This window comes from Amphichorda felina (assembly GCF_050947745.1).
Source record: "Amphichorda felina strain 45539 chromosome Unknown scaffold_9, whole genome shotgun sequence".
Taxonomy (NCBI): domain Eukaryota; kingdom Fungi; phylum Ascomycota; class Sordariomycetes; order Hypocreales; family Bionectriaceae; genus Amphichorda; species Amphichorda felina.
In genome coordinates this window covers 1,231,455-1,244,847 of record NW_028145041.1, presented here as the reverse complement: position 1 = coordinate 1,244,847, position 13,393 = coordinate 1,231,455, and the positions used below count along the sequence as shown (strand labels likewise).

Genomic DNA, 13,393 nt, shown 5'->3' with positions numbered 1-13,393 from the left:
CACAGGGCGCACGGACCACCAGCCCGTAACAGCTCTTACATTCCTCCTCCAAATCTCATCTCACAAATTGACCTTTTCCCTCTGGAAGCCAAAAATGCAATTTATTAATAACTGGTATTAAAATGCAGACAGTGTCCTTAGAAGCAAACCTCCCTTTTGCCATTAGTTGAACACTTCCCTCCGGATATCCTAGGAGATGGAAGGACGTGAATGGAGATGTACCATCCATACCATCCAATGCCTGCGACTTGTGACTACACCTCAGTCGACATCAACGCCCAAAGTAGTCTCTATTCAACCTGCCACCAGCATCCTCGCGAATAGGATCCGGCGTGTCTTTGGCTCCGATCGCAACCACAGTATCGGGACTCGAGTCGTCGATTTGCTCAGGATCCTCAGGCATCCGCCCCGCGGGGCTCTCCTTCATCAGTAACGGCCGCGCTGTTGTCGATTCTCTTTTCGAACCTGGATCTTTCCCGGGCACTCGAAGGATCTGCTCCGCGGCTAGTTTTGGCCGATCGACGCCTTCAGATGGGCTATCCACCATCTCTCGCACTGTTGTCCCTGACGTTTCTGCAGGAGCCTGCTCGTCACCGCCGACGACGACTTGCTCCAGGAGTACCGCCCCTGGCGTTTCAGTCGTCTGCATCCTCTTATCCTCGGCCAGGATTCGCTTGGCCACGCTCCTTGTGCCATTTACAATCACTTCCGGCCTCTCCCATGCTAATAAACCGGGCTTTCCTACCACCCTCTGTGTCGATACAATGCTGTATCTTGCTTTACCCCAGCTAGGGCAAGCGTAGAAATGCGCGGCGGGGCGGGGCAAGGTACTTGGGTCTCCCTGTTTTCCATTTCTACCCTCCCCTGTGAAAGTGGTGATACCGATTCGCGGCTTTCGGGACGACGGCTTCTCCTCTTGAGTCGGTAACGACGCACAATGTGCCCATAACCTCATAGTGGCCTCTGGTCCAGGTAGCCACGTTAGCTCTGTGAATGTGATGAGCTCCTGAGGTGTCAGCTCCTTGTCCGGGCCGAGGACTCGGAGAATCATCAGGACGAAAAGCAGAAGCCCTATCGGCGAGTCGCAGAGGGCGTACGATAAGGTATTCGGCTCTCGGAACCCGTTTCCATCAAAGGCGAATTCCTCTGGTCGTGGATCATGGCTGAGCCTGTCCTTCTTGGAGCCCGATGCTCTTCTCAACGCCGACAGGTCTTCTCGAGAGTAGCCGAGTCCCGGAGACTTGAAGATGTCGACAACCCTCCACTTTACCCATTCTAGCAGCGATCCCCGGATCGTCGGAGCCTCCAGGGGAGGGCTTATAAAATGAAATCCCAGGCACGAGTCTTGGAAGTTCAGTGCCAGGTAGTTGGCCAGCTTCCAGTCGACCTGTGATGGCGAATTTGCAGATGGTCCCGGGTTGGTGGCAATGTAATGCTTGTACCCCAGCCTGCTCATCAGGGAGTCGAATATCTCCGCAGACGCCTTGATCATCGGTGTGTTATTCGGAAGGGCATCACTGAATCCTAAGCCAGGCAATGATGGCATCACCAGGTGGAAAGGCTGGTTCGACCCGGCATCTTCTGGATCGGTGAATAAGGGAATGAGATGAGTTAAGGAGAGGTTTGTAAAAGGGAAGGGGGGTATCAAGACCAAGGGAACAGCGTTGGCGTGAGGGGACCGCGCATGAATGAAATGCAGCCTAACAGCTGACTCGGTACCGGGCACGAGGAAACTGGTCCGGAACTGAGGAACCGTAGCATTCAGCCTGCTCTCCTCGTCGCGCCATGAGTATCGCTCGAGCCTTGAACAGAAGCATCAGTCCTCTCTTCTATGAGATACGTATGATTGCTGCGAGAAAACTACCCACCAGAAATCAAGGAGCGGCTCGACAATAGGCTTAGGCTCCCACCAGGCGTTGGACTTGGGTTCCGAGTTCTCGTGAGGGAGCCTCGTCAGTTCCAGCTTCTGACGGGTGAGCTCCAGATATTTGCTCGATACCTAGATGAGGGCATCAGCCACACTGTAGGCTGACCTGATACATCACTTTGGGGTAGGCGTACATGGATCTTGTAGGGCTTCACCTCGTCGCTGAACGCAGCCTCGGCCGTGGGCGCCGGTGTGGCCATTGTAGCTCGATGGCCGCCCCGTGTAAGTCGTTCCAGTCGACCACGGTTGCGACTTGCAACGCCCTCGACCGCTGGCGACAAAATCTTCCAGCCTCGTCAGAGGTCACTATTAAAATAAAGAAAGCGCACGGCATACGTCAGGCCTGGACCCGGGTCCAAGGGTGACATAAGTCCCCCCCCCCCCCCCTCCCGTGCCTCTTCCCCGTGCTCCAGGGTCTCGGTCGGCAAGAATTCGAGCTGCAAGCTGCAACTTACAAGCCTGCAAGCCTGCAACAAACTTGCCCGTAGCTCGCAACTGGCGCCAGCGTTGCACTACTGTGGCGTCCGTCCCACATGAAACACACTGGTCTGGGCGCCATCTTGTCTTGGCTCTGGCCTGGAGCCGGGCCCAGCTCTTGGTTTTTTGAAACACCATTGTCCCGGTTGGGAAAGACAGCCGCTTCTTCATCCATTCTCCGGATCTTTTGACTACATTCTCCATATGAGCCTCTGCTTCTCGAGATATACCTACCCCCCAATTCATCCGTACAGCTTCACAGAATGAACCAGGTGGCGGTGCACGCGAACTCCCATTGATCAGCAATGGTGTGGCGCCAGCTCACGGTCACTGGGCCAGCACGGGCTCAATCTTGGATGGCCCTGCGGCAGAAATCAGGGCAGATGCATTTGCTCGACGGCCCCGGTGCCCCCATTGGTCGCCAAGACCGGCGTCCTCTTCTCCTGGTCCTTGTCATCGTCAGCTCCCGAAAGGTACGAAGGTGGGAGCTGGGGACAACTGGGGACAATTGGGGACTTGAATTCCAATTCCGGCATCCAAGAGCCGATCACCAAGGAGCAAAGTCTCCGTTTGAACAAAAAGACGGTCTGTGTAATATTAAACCTTCCCCGTCTACGGGGTATTAGGCTCACGTATTACGCCATATTACTGCTGTACGCCTGGTATTGATCACATCGCTAAAGAGATTCTCGCTTCATGTTACCATAAACCACCTCAGACAACAACGTATCTCGGCCCCACCACTCCTTGCAGAGGCTAGTATATGCCAGCCCGGCAGACAGGAGTATGAGAGCCAGGGGCATGCCCTCGTGGAAACACAATCTTCCAATTCTATGTAATTGTCAGCTCCTCGATTAACTCCAAGGAATTTTGGCTTGGTCGCATCGAAACATCATCATCTCCACATCTTCATCCTCGCATCCCAACACCAACAACCTCAGGGGCGTACGCAGTAGTTTCCCCTCTCTCAGGAACGACTCTGCTGTGCCGGACTCGAGGGCCTCTCACCCTGCGTATCCCCCTGAGCACCCCTCAGGTTGATCTGGCCGATGCGAGATACAATATTGCTACCGACCGCATCCACAGCACCTCGCGGTGATGCCAACGTCGGACCAGCGGCAGCTGTTTCCTGGACGCGGAAGAGCTTGATCGCCGTACCGTTCCAGATACCCATGTTTCCTTTGGCGATCTGCATCTCGCTCGCAAAGATCACACCCCACAGCAAGGACTCATACCAGCCCAGCGCAAGCGGCGACCATTCGAAGGAGTGAACCCGTACCAGGGAGGGCTCAATGCCTAGCAACTCCGTCTCCTGTATGCCACGCAGAGTGTCGCGATCCGCGGGGTCCTGAGCTAGCGCCCGCCGCGGGATGGCAGCCGATACTTGCTGGATGACGGTGAGGATTGTGTGCAGAGGCAGTTCTGGCAGCCAAGTCTCAATCCAGTGGGTAGACGCCTCAAATGCTCCACTTTGTGACTGACCCGCGGTTGAGTATGCCCCGAGGCTTGTAGTGCTGTTCTGTCGCGAGAACGACTTGATGCTTGCCGGCATCTTTCCCCTTGCTTTTTCAGACATGCCCCTCAGCTGCACTGGTACTGCATCCTCCACTGGAGGCGCCGAGGACTCTTGTGATGGATTATCGCTAGCTGTCGAGCGGGCAGGAGTGGGTTCGTGGCCATCATCACTGTCGTCATCTTCATCGTCGCCGATTGCAAAGGCACCATCCTCTGGTACCTCCTCCAACGCTGGGTTCCGGGACGTCGCGTTGGGGGCGCTCCGCATACTTTCCGACGAGCTCCGCAGTGACCCAGGGTCCAGCGGGTCTACCGGCCCGCCAGATTCCTTCCTCATCCGATGCCTCCGCTCCATCTCCTCTTGGCCAGTTTCCAGTGTAAATGTCCGCAGGGCTTCGATTCGTTTCTTATGCCTCACAATAGCGAGAATAAGCTCAGGATTCCGCCTGTACTTGTTTTCAATGATGGAGTTGATGGACTCTAGAAGAGAATGCAACAGGGTATGGTTTGTTTCATTGGCAAGGAGGAATGACGGCGATGACATGGAGGAGAACAGTTGCATAAGCCGAGAACTGCTACCAGCGCTGAGGCCTTCAACATGTGGGGCGATATTGTTGATGACTGCAAGTATTGCCGGGTATATAGCTGAGAGCTTGCCCTGGCTCGTCGTAATCAGGGTGTAGATTGACTGGATCAGAAAGTCGGCGTAGGACCCATGGAATCCATTGATTCGTATCGAGGGCGGAAGACTGTGTTGCCCCTCGAAAAACTTGTTCAGACTGACGCCAAAGGTTGTTTCCACACTCAAAGTTTGCAGAAGGAAGGCACACATGCGGACAGTCCCATGCTTCGCGACCTCGTTCTTATACTCCAGCGCGTAGAAGAGAGCCAGAACGACAAAATCGTGTACACGGCCCGTGTCGATGATGAAGGAGCGGAACCTTTTGTTGCACTGCGTAATCTCCCAGAAGAGCATGATGATTTCAGGGGCAAAGCTGCCGGATGTTTGCGTTCCAGGAAGATAGGAAGACTTCTCCTGCAGAGGTTGGCTGAGGATCCGTGCCATCCCGTCAACAATAAATTGGAAATCTTGGGGGCGATGAACTCGGCCCAAGAAATGTCGATAGTAGTTTTTCGACCCCCCTGCCCCTTGATTTTCCGGTATCGGGTACAGCAGCAAGGCCAGGAGAAACTGGAGAGAGTATGTGACCAGTATTTGCTTGGAATCCTTGAAAACCAACGTATTATAAGGCACACGCCACGTTGCCGGGTTATATTTGAGGGTCTAGAAGCTAGTCAGCCTGAGTGTCACAGAACGACTCTGGATTTTGCACCACATACCGTGTTCAGGAGGGAGCAGAGCACCGACAAGACCACCTGCTTGTCTGGACAGGTACATAGATGGGTCAGAGCTCGGACACCTCTCTGCGGAAGAACACCTGGCGCCATGTACATGCTCTGACCAGCAAGTGTCAGAAGCAGGCGTAGAATCTCGCTCCTATTGTTTTCATACTCCTTGGTAGTGGCTACAGCCGTGTTGCAGCCCACTCCGCTCTGCCAGATGGCATAGGTGACCTTGGATCGGTCACTTTGCTGCGGCGGTAATGTCAGGTTGGAGAAGAATAAAAGGTCAACAAGTGTGTCGATCAGCTCTTCGGCCAGCGGCTTGGCGTCCTCAAACTCGTCCTCGGCGTCTGGGGACTGGGACTTGTCCCTGGCCTCGTCGAAAAGGACCTCATTAGCTATGGCAGCTTTTCGTGTTCTCTTCTTTCTATTTCCCCAGAAGAAACGCTCCTCCCAGGCAGCTAAGCTATCCTTTTCGTACACATAAGGGAGGACCCGTGTCAAGACCCTAACGCAGTTCAGCGCATCGCGTTCCGGGGCGAACTCGGGGTCCGGGAAGGAAGGATGATGCCGTAGAATGAATAATCGCGAAGTCGTGGCTAATATCAGGGTTTCGAGGTTTTCTAGTGCTTTATCGCGAGTCCGTCGAATATCGGCGGGTGAGAAGAGGCTAAAAACATCTTCGGTGGATTCGGGGAGCTCCCAGAACTAGGTAGGCCTGGGGTCAGTGGCTAGAACCACGCACAACAAGTCTAAGGTCATCATTCACTAACCGATGCCCAGTACGAGTCATCCGCCGCGATATGGCGTTCTTCTGACAGCCTGAAGATCCCTTGCTTGAACACAAGCTTGGAGTCGCTGGCACCCATCGCGACGGCGGGAGGCTTCGTCACGGCAGATGCCTGACCAAAGCACAGCTGCTGAAGACAGAGTCGGTGGTTTATGGAGAATCAATGCCGTCTTTTTCGTCTGGTGTGCAGCGTGGGACTATGTGAGATAGTTGGTCGCAAGCGGGCGCTGAGTGTTGAGGTCGAGATGTAGTGTAGATTGCGACAGGCCACGATGCGAGTACAAGCTACTACTGTAGTATCCGTAGGAGTAGGCACGAACAGCAGTCGTTCGCAGTTGGCAGCCCTGTTGGAGGCTTGCAGCCCACCATCAATCTGGAACCCGTTCCGAACCTTGGAAGGGGATCCGCAGAGCCCATGGCCGTTGACCAATCATGTGCTCTTAGCCTAGCAGGTGAATCCACCATCCGAATAGTGTAGATGTTATCGATAGGAACGCGACGGCGATTTTCTTTCTAGGAGCGCCTGGGCGCGTAGTTAACGCTATCTATTATACGACCGTCACCATCGCCCACTCCCCTCCGAACTTGGCGAGTCGCGCACCAAGGTTCATCACCATGCTGCGATACAGGTCGATTGACCTGTCGGTCAGGAATGCCGGCCTGGCTGGGTTTCGCCCACGAATTACAACACTGCGTAATGCACGCTGCATATCCACGACGCCGACAGTGTCTACCAACTCGCCAGGTACAGAGGAGGGAGATAATCCTGTATTATCAGTGCTTAAAAAAAGCAAGGCTCGCTGGGGAAGGCGTCCCAGATATTGGAAACGCAGGGAGCAAACCGCACCGCGCTCCGAGGTCCACCACGAGGGTAGCGTGATGACTGAGGCCGAATACCAACGATCTCTTTGGGAGGCGCAACAAGAGCAGTCATTCCCAGAAAATGAAACGACGTTTCCAGAGTCCTCGGCGCCAAAGGAGACCGAATCGACCGCGACCGAGGAGGGACCCGGCAGCAGCCAGGTTACCAGTGACCAACGGAAAGGAGCGCCCCTGAAGACGCTACAGTCCAAACTCCAGGAATCATCTGAGAGAAGATTAGAGGCGGATAAAGACACAAATGGAACCACACAGAGCCCACCTCGAAGGAAAGCAAAAAGAAAGGGCCAAAAAGCATTGGAGACGCCACTTGAAGTCAAGCTGCTACTTCCGACAAACATCGATTTCAATCCTGTCGAAGAGGACGAGGATTTAGAAGTCCCGGCACTTTCATACGGCCTCGATCGAGTCCTGTTCAACCCAGGAGTCTATCAGATCCAGGATACCCGGTCTCACGTCTACAACTTTGATCCCTATCTTACCACGATCATGCCGGTAGACGAATTTGACTTCGATGCGCTCAAGGCCTATATCACATCCTCAAAGGACACAAGGCTGCGGAACATGGCCAAGAAGCATGGGATGAAGTACTGCGGGTCCACATCTAGTATGACGGCCATTCTCTCCCACCTTCACTACCTACTATCTGCTTGGCGCAAACCGGATTTCTCCATGATATCACGATCTCTCGAACCCGAATCGTTCAACTTTACGAAACTAACTAGAAGCCCCGCGGCTGCCTATGCTCGGCTGAACGACGGTGTGTATGCCATCGACGCGGATAAGGAGTACGACAAGGAAAACGTTCTCAGCATGTTGGGGAAGTCGATGGAGAAGCTTCTAACGCTACCGAGGGAAGAGTTTGAGAAATACCGGCGCACGCGCTCTCATCTACTTTCCGAAGACGAGCGAAACGCCGACGAGGCCTATCATTACACAACACTGGGGGATTTTTTGATGAGGTCTCAGCTAGACGCTCGCGACACTAGACTTCCAGGCACTGGGGTTTTTGACCTCAAGACTAGGGCCGTTGTCTCCATCCGAATGGACATACATGACCATAAAGCAGGGAGAGGATACGAAATCAAGCGGCGCTTTGGACAGTGGGAGTCGTTTGAGCGGGAGTATTACGACCTAATCAGGTCTGCTTTCCTCAAGTACTCCCTCCAAGTGAGGATGGGTCGCATGGATGGCATTTTCCTTGCCTACCATAATACCCAGCGCATTTTCGGCTTCCAGTACATCAGCCTGGAGGAAATGGATGCGGCAATTCATGGCTCGAGTAGTCGGAGACTAGGCGACCGAGAATTCAAGGCCAGCGTGGCGCTCCTGAACGACTTGATGGACCGAGCAACAAAACGGTTCCCAGGCCGTAGCCTACGCCTCCACATAGAGACCCGCGACACCAAGGTCCCCGTAACCTACTTTTTCGTGGAACCCGTCACAGATGAGGACATGGCGACGTCAAAAGAAGCTGCGAAACGCTCCGTGGAAAAGGTTCAGGAAGCCATCATGACCATGAGAGCCGAGCAGGGTGAGGCTGAGAGTCCTGCTGTGGAGAAGGATGAAGTAGAGAGCGAGGGAGAGCAAGTTTCGGACGCACCATCCGAAATTACAACAAACGAGAATGCCTCGGTAAGTGATGGCTGGGAGGATGTCATGTCCAAGGTCGAAGAATTCGTGGATGATGACGCCCAGGGGACACTCGATGTGAAGGATGTACAGGATGCACTTGAGCAGGAGGACCTATTGCACCACATGGCTGAAGATGAGGCGGCCCTAGACGATTTTGCGGACGCTCTCAGTGAGGAACTAGCCGCGGCGAAGGATATTCGCGAAATAGGACAGCCGATAACTGCTGCTCATGCCGCAGAAGAAAGCCTCGAACCTAGCCATCAAAGACCGTCGGAGGCAGGAGCTGAGCAGCCCCTCGGGGTTGAAGGGACAAGGTCCGATTCCCCCAAGGCCCCTGTCGAGGAGAGCGAAACAGCATCGACGTCGCGGCACGACGAGTTGAGGGAGGTCATTTTCAAAGCAGTCATCAAGGCAGGGAAGCGGACTGTCAGCAGACGGGCTGAAATCCACGGGGACCCAGCCATACCTGGCAGCGACAACAGCGGCATTGAGATAGAAGGGGGTGCATCCGATGTGGAACTGCCGCAATCTCCCGAGCAAGTCCTGGCTTCTGACACTGATGGCGTAGCCACCTCCAATGGTGAGAAAAGTACGACGACTGAAGAGGAGACTCAAAACGAAGGCACGGCCCCCGAGGAGCAAACGCCAGCGAGTGAAGCCAAGGAGCCGTCGGCAAGTCAGGAAGACGTGCCGAAATCGACAACTGAGAATGGTGAGCCGTTGCCAACTGAGTCTGTACGTTCAGCAGAAGCCAGAAAGCGGCGGGCTAGGTTTCAGCCATCGCCAGAGCTGATGGGACTGTATATTACCGTCCGCAACAAGGTCGATGGCCAATTTGTTGAGCGGCCCGACGATTCCGAGCCTGAACTGGACTGGAAGGTTGAGTACACTGTCAACGACATGGAAGACGAAAAGGCGCGCGAGATATATTCTTCGATGAGATCTCGGCGCTATCAGGCATTGAACAACGACACGGTGGAGAGGAGCGAGCATTCGAAAGCCTGGCAAGATAGTTACCGAGTACGACTCAAGGAGATGGCGAAGAAGGGGGAGTCGTACCGAAGGCGTATGGAGGAAGCCCAGCAAGGCAAGGATGTCTATGTTGCGTGGGACGAGAAGCCGCTTCCACCAGGGGCCCGGAGCCATGGAATAGATGGACCAATCTCATAGACCATGAGCAGGCGGAGCGGGAAGCATGCCGCGGGTCTTCCCATACCAGGAGTCCAGAGGGCTAGGTATAGGGCTGTATAATCTCATTTCAGTGGAGCAGGTTGCGGAACGTTGAGTTATGGATACTCACAGGTGTATTTTAAGGTACTGTATATTAGGTATGAGCAGCTGGATCTTGGATCAACATGTATCAATATAGTTAGCAGGGTCTCACCCGTCATCTTGTATGTAAACCACTGGAGAAACAGGGCTAAGTCATCCATCGGGATACCTACCTACTACGAATACTTGTACCAGTCCAAGCCAGATATCCAGCCACAGCTCAGGCCGATGATACTGATTCTATTCGTCTCTTGCAGCAAGTGATCCGTCCCGTCTCGTGGCGGTGCGTCAGCTGGTCAACTGATGGCCCCTGTCACTCCACCTCAGTGTGATGGACCAAACAAATCGACGACTCTCCTTCTCCCAACCTCGCTGGGCCGGTATACCGAACGTAGTCATCGTACACACCGACGACAACAGCTGGACAACAGCTAAACAACAGCTATCCGCAATAGCTCACATCGAGGTTGAATGCACCTGGGAATCCGTCCAAGTCTCAAGGCCCGGCCTTCGTTGCTGGATCTGGTCCGTTCCAGAAGCAACTCTAACAGCAGCAGCCGCAGGAGCAGCCTGTCAGGACCCCCAGCAGCAGCCCCAGCAGCCCCAGCAGCCCCAGCTCCAGACCTAGCTCCAGCAGCTCCAGCAGCCGCTGACGCCCAGCCGCCCCCCAAAACCGCTACATCATCGCTCGCAGCTCCACCCGTCGCAGGAACAGCGCCAAGGCCACCGCCTGTCCTCATCCCTCCGGTCGCTATCGAGGCAGCCTTGGTAGCTTCCACCCTGCCTCTGCCAAACTCTCCACCGACATCACCGCCAGCCGACACCTCAACTCCTCCACCTCCTTCTTCCCCATCCTCCTCCCCACGGCCAGCCTCGCCGTCTCCCAACAGCTCTGCTTCTGCTTCTGCCCCCTCTGCACAAGCTGAGCCCGAGATCGACGCTCCTCCTCTCCACTCCACTCCTCCCATCATGGCTCCCAAGGTGCGTGCGTCCATGCGTTCACCACGCCCGCTCCTGCGCCTGAGCACCCCATTCCATGCCCCGCTGAACCCTCGCTAACCTGCATCGCCCTTCAGAAAGCTGCCAAGGCTGCCGAGAAGGCGGCTGCCGAGAAGGCGGCTGCCAACGGCCATGACGAGGCCGTCCACTATGGTACGCACCCCTTTGCGCCCTATTGCCATCTCGAGAGCATCCTCTGACAGTCGCTGCAGGCAAGATCTACTCCGTCTCCGGGTCAGCACCATCACAGGCTCCGATGCTGAGATTCGAACCATGCTAACCCCGACTGCAGTCCCGTCGTCGTCGCCGAGGATATGATCGGTGTTGCCATGTACGAGTTGGTGCGTCAACACGCAACACATCCCAACATTGCCGCCTGCGGCTAATTCGTCTCTCAATTAGGTCAAAGTCGGCCACGAGAATCTCGTCGGCGAAGTCATTCGAATCAACGCCGACCAGGCCAGTATCCAGGTCTACGAAGAGACTGGTACGACAGCAACGATTGATCAACAAACTGGCATCGCAAGCCAATGCTAACATGTGCTGTAGCTGGTCTCACGGTCGGTGACCCCGTCGCTCGAACCGGCAAGCCCCTGTCCGTCGAACTGGGACCCGGTCTGCTCAACAGTATCTACGATGGTATCCAGCGTCCCCTAGCGAGCATCTCCAAGATTGCCGGGTCCATTTACATTCCCCGTGGTATCTCCGTCCCCGCGCTCGACCGGGAGAGGAAGTGGGAGTTCACCCCCACCATGAAGGTCGGTGACCACATCTCTGGTGGTGACGTTTGGGGTACCGTCTTTGAGAACTCCTTCATTCACACTCACCGCATCCTGTTCCCTCCCCGCGCACGTGGTGTCATCACCAAGATCGCCGCCAAGGGTGAGTACACCGTCGCAGAGAATATCCTCGAGGTCGAGTTCGACGGCAAGAAGACCGAGTACCCCATGATGCAGGTCTGGCCTGTCCGTGTGCCTCGCCCCACCACCGAGAAGCTGTCCGCCGACCAGCCCTTCATTGTCGGCCAGCGTGTGCTGGATGCCCTCTTCCCCGGTGTCCAGGGCGGTACCATTGCCATTCCTGGCGCTTTCGGGTGCGGCAAGACTGTCATTAGTCAGTCCGTTTCCAAGTTCTCCAACAGCGACGTTATTGTCTATGTCGGATGCGGCGAGCGCGGTAACGAGATGGCTGAAGTCTTGAAGGACTTCCCCGAGCTGACCATTGAGGTCGAGGGCCGCCAGGAGCCCATCATGAAGCGCACCACCCTCATTGCTAACACCTCTAACATGCCCGTCGCCGCCCGGGAGGCCTCCATCTACACCGGTATCACCGTCGCTGAGTACTTCCGTGACCAGGGCCTGGACGTGGCCATGATGGCCGACTCATCTTCTCGATGGGCCGAGGCCCTGCGTGAACTGTCGGGTCGTCTGGGAGAAATGCCTGCTGATCAGGGTTTCCCCGCCTACCTCGGTGCCAAGCTCGCCTCCTTCTACGAGCGAGCAGGTCGTGTCCAGCCTCTCGGCTCCCCCGAGCGTAACGGCAGTGTCAGCATTGTCGGCGCCGTCAGCCCCCCCGGTGGTGACTTCTCCGATCCTGTGACCAGCTCGACGCTCGGTATCGTCCAGGTTTTCTGGGGTTTGGACAAGAAGCTGGCGCAGCGCAAGCACTTCCCCTCCATCAACACCAGCATGTCATACAGCAAGTACACCAACACCCTTGACAAGTTCTACGAGAAGGAGCACCCCGATTTCCCCAGGCTACGTGACCGTATCAAGAACCTGCTGTCCGACTCAGAAGAGCTGGACAACGTTGTTCAGCTGGTCGGAAAGAGTGCTCTTTCTGACCCAGACAAGATTACCCTGGATATCTCGGGCCTGGTCAAGGAGGATTTCCTGCAGCAGAACGGTTACTCGAACTACGATCAGTTCTGCCCCATCTGGAAGACGGAATGGATGATGAAGCTCATGATGGGCTACTATGATGAGGCGCAGAAGGCGATTGCACAGGGTCAGAGCTGGTCCAAGGTTCGTGAGGCCACCAGCGACCTGCAGGCCAAGCTGCGTAGTCTCAAGTTCGAAGTACCCTCGGATGGCAAGGAGGTCATTACCAAGAAGGTAAGTCTACGACACACGAATATGTTGACGAAACCGCCGCTAACAGTCGCCACAGTACGAGGACATCTACCAGGAAATGACGGATAAGTTTGCGTCGGTCATGGACGAGTAAGGTGTATTTCGCTTGTTTGAAGAGACGAGGATGCCACGCATTGTAGGGCATTGTAAGCAGAAGCTGTTCTATAGAGGTTTGGGGGAAGCTCAGATCAGATCTCGCCCAGTATTATCAGCATTTCCCTAAAATTATATATCCAAATGATTACCACATCTACATGCCCGAGGCACCAGAACTGTGGCATCTGGTGCGTTGTTGACGTGACAGGTTGACACTTCAAGTTGTTATTGCCATGATCCCGGGTTGGGAAGCTTGATACAGCAAGGTAGTACTCGTACTCAAGTGTGCTGCGACCCACATCACCCTCCACGCAGCCTATGGTAGGA

The 13,393-nt window shown here is 55.2% G+C and overlaps 4 protein-coding genes across 4 annotated transcripts; 2 read left to right on the top strand and 2 right to left on the bottom strand.

Moving 5' to 3' along the window:
* Nucleotides 1-271: 271 nt before the first annotated feature.
* Nucleotides 272-2,127, bottom strand: ACO1O0_008947 (epoxide hydrolase family protein; the record flags this gene model as incomplete). The annotated part of the gene is made up of 3 exons (XM_083198301.1): nucleotides 272-1,795; nucleotides 1,865-1,999; nucleotides 2,062-2,127. The coding sequence occupies 3 exons, from the start codon at nucleotides 2,125-2,127 to the stop codon at nucleotides 272-274; spliced, it is 1,725 nt and encodes a 574-aa protein (XP_083046036.1).
* A 1,244-nt stretch (nucleotides 2,128-3,371) lies between these two features.
* Nucleotides 3,372-6,132, bottom strand: ACO1O0_008946 (high-temperature-induced dauer-formation protein-domain-containing protein; the record flags this gene model as incomplete). Its single annotated transcript, XM_083198300.1, has 3 exons — nucleotides 3,372-5,204; nucleotides 5,261-5,971; nucleotides 6,037-6,132. 3 exons carry the CDS (start codon nucleotides 6,130-6,132, stop codon nucleotides 3,372-3,374), a joined length of 2,640 nt encoding a protein of 879 aa, XP_083046035.1.
* A 536-nt stretch (nucleotides 6,133-6,668) lies between these two features.
* ACO1O0_008945 (mitochondrial protein Pet127-domain-containing protein) lies at nucleotides 6,669-9,737 on the top strand (the record flags this gene model as incomplete). The annotated part of the gene is made up of 1 exon (XM_083198299.1): nucleotides 6,669-9,737. The coding sequence occupies one exon, from the start codon at nucleotides 6,669-6,671 to the stop codon at nucleotides 9,735-9,737; it is 3,069 nt and encodes a 1,022-aa protein (XP_083046034.1).
* Nucleotides 9,738-10,808: 1,071 nt separating this feature from the next.
* VMA1 (ATP synthase alpha/beta family, nucleotide-binding domain-containing protein) lies at nucleotides 10,809-13,064 on the top strand (the record flags this gene model as incomplete). Its single annotated transcript, XM_083198298.1, has 7 exons — nucleotides 10,809-10,820; nucleotides 10,916-10,991; nucleotides 11,051-11,072; nucleotides 11,131-11,179; nucleotides 11,241-11,325; nucleotides 11,388-12,952; nucleotides 13,008-13,064. The coding sequence occupies 7 exons, from the start codon at nucleotides 10,809-10,811 to the stop codon at nucleotides 13,062-13,064; spliced, it is 1,866 nt and encodes a 621-aa protein (XP_083046033.1).
* Between the last annotated feature and the right edge of the window lie 329 nt (nucleotides 13,065-13,393).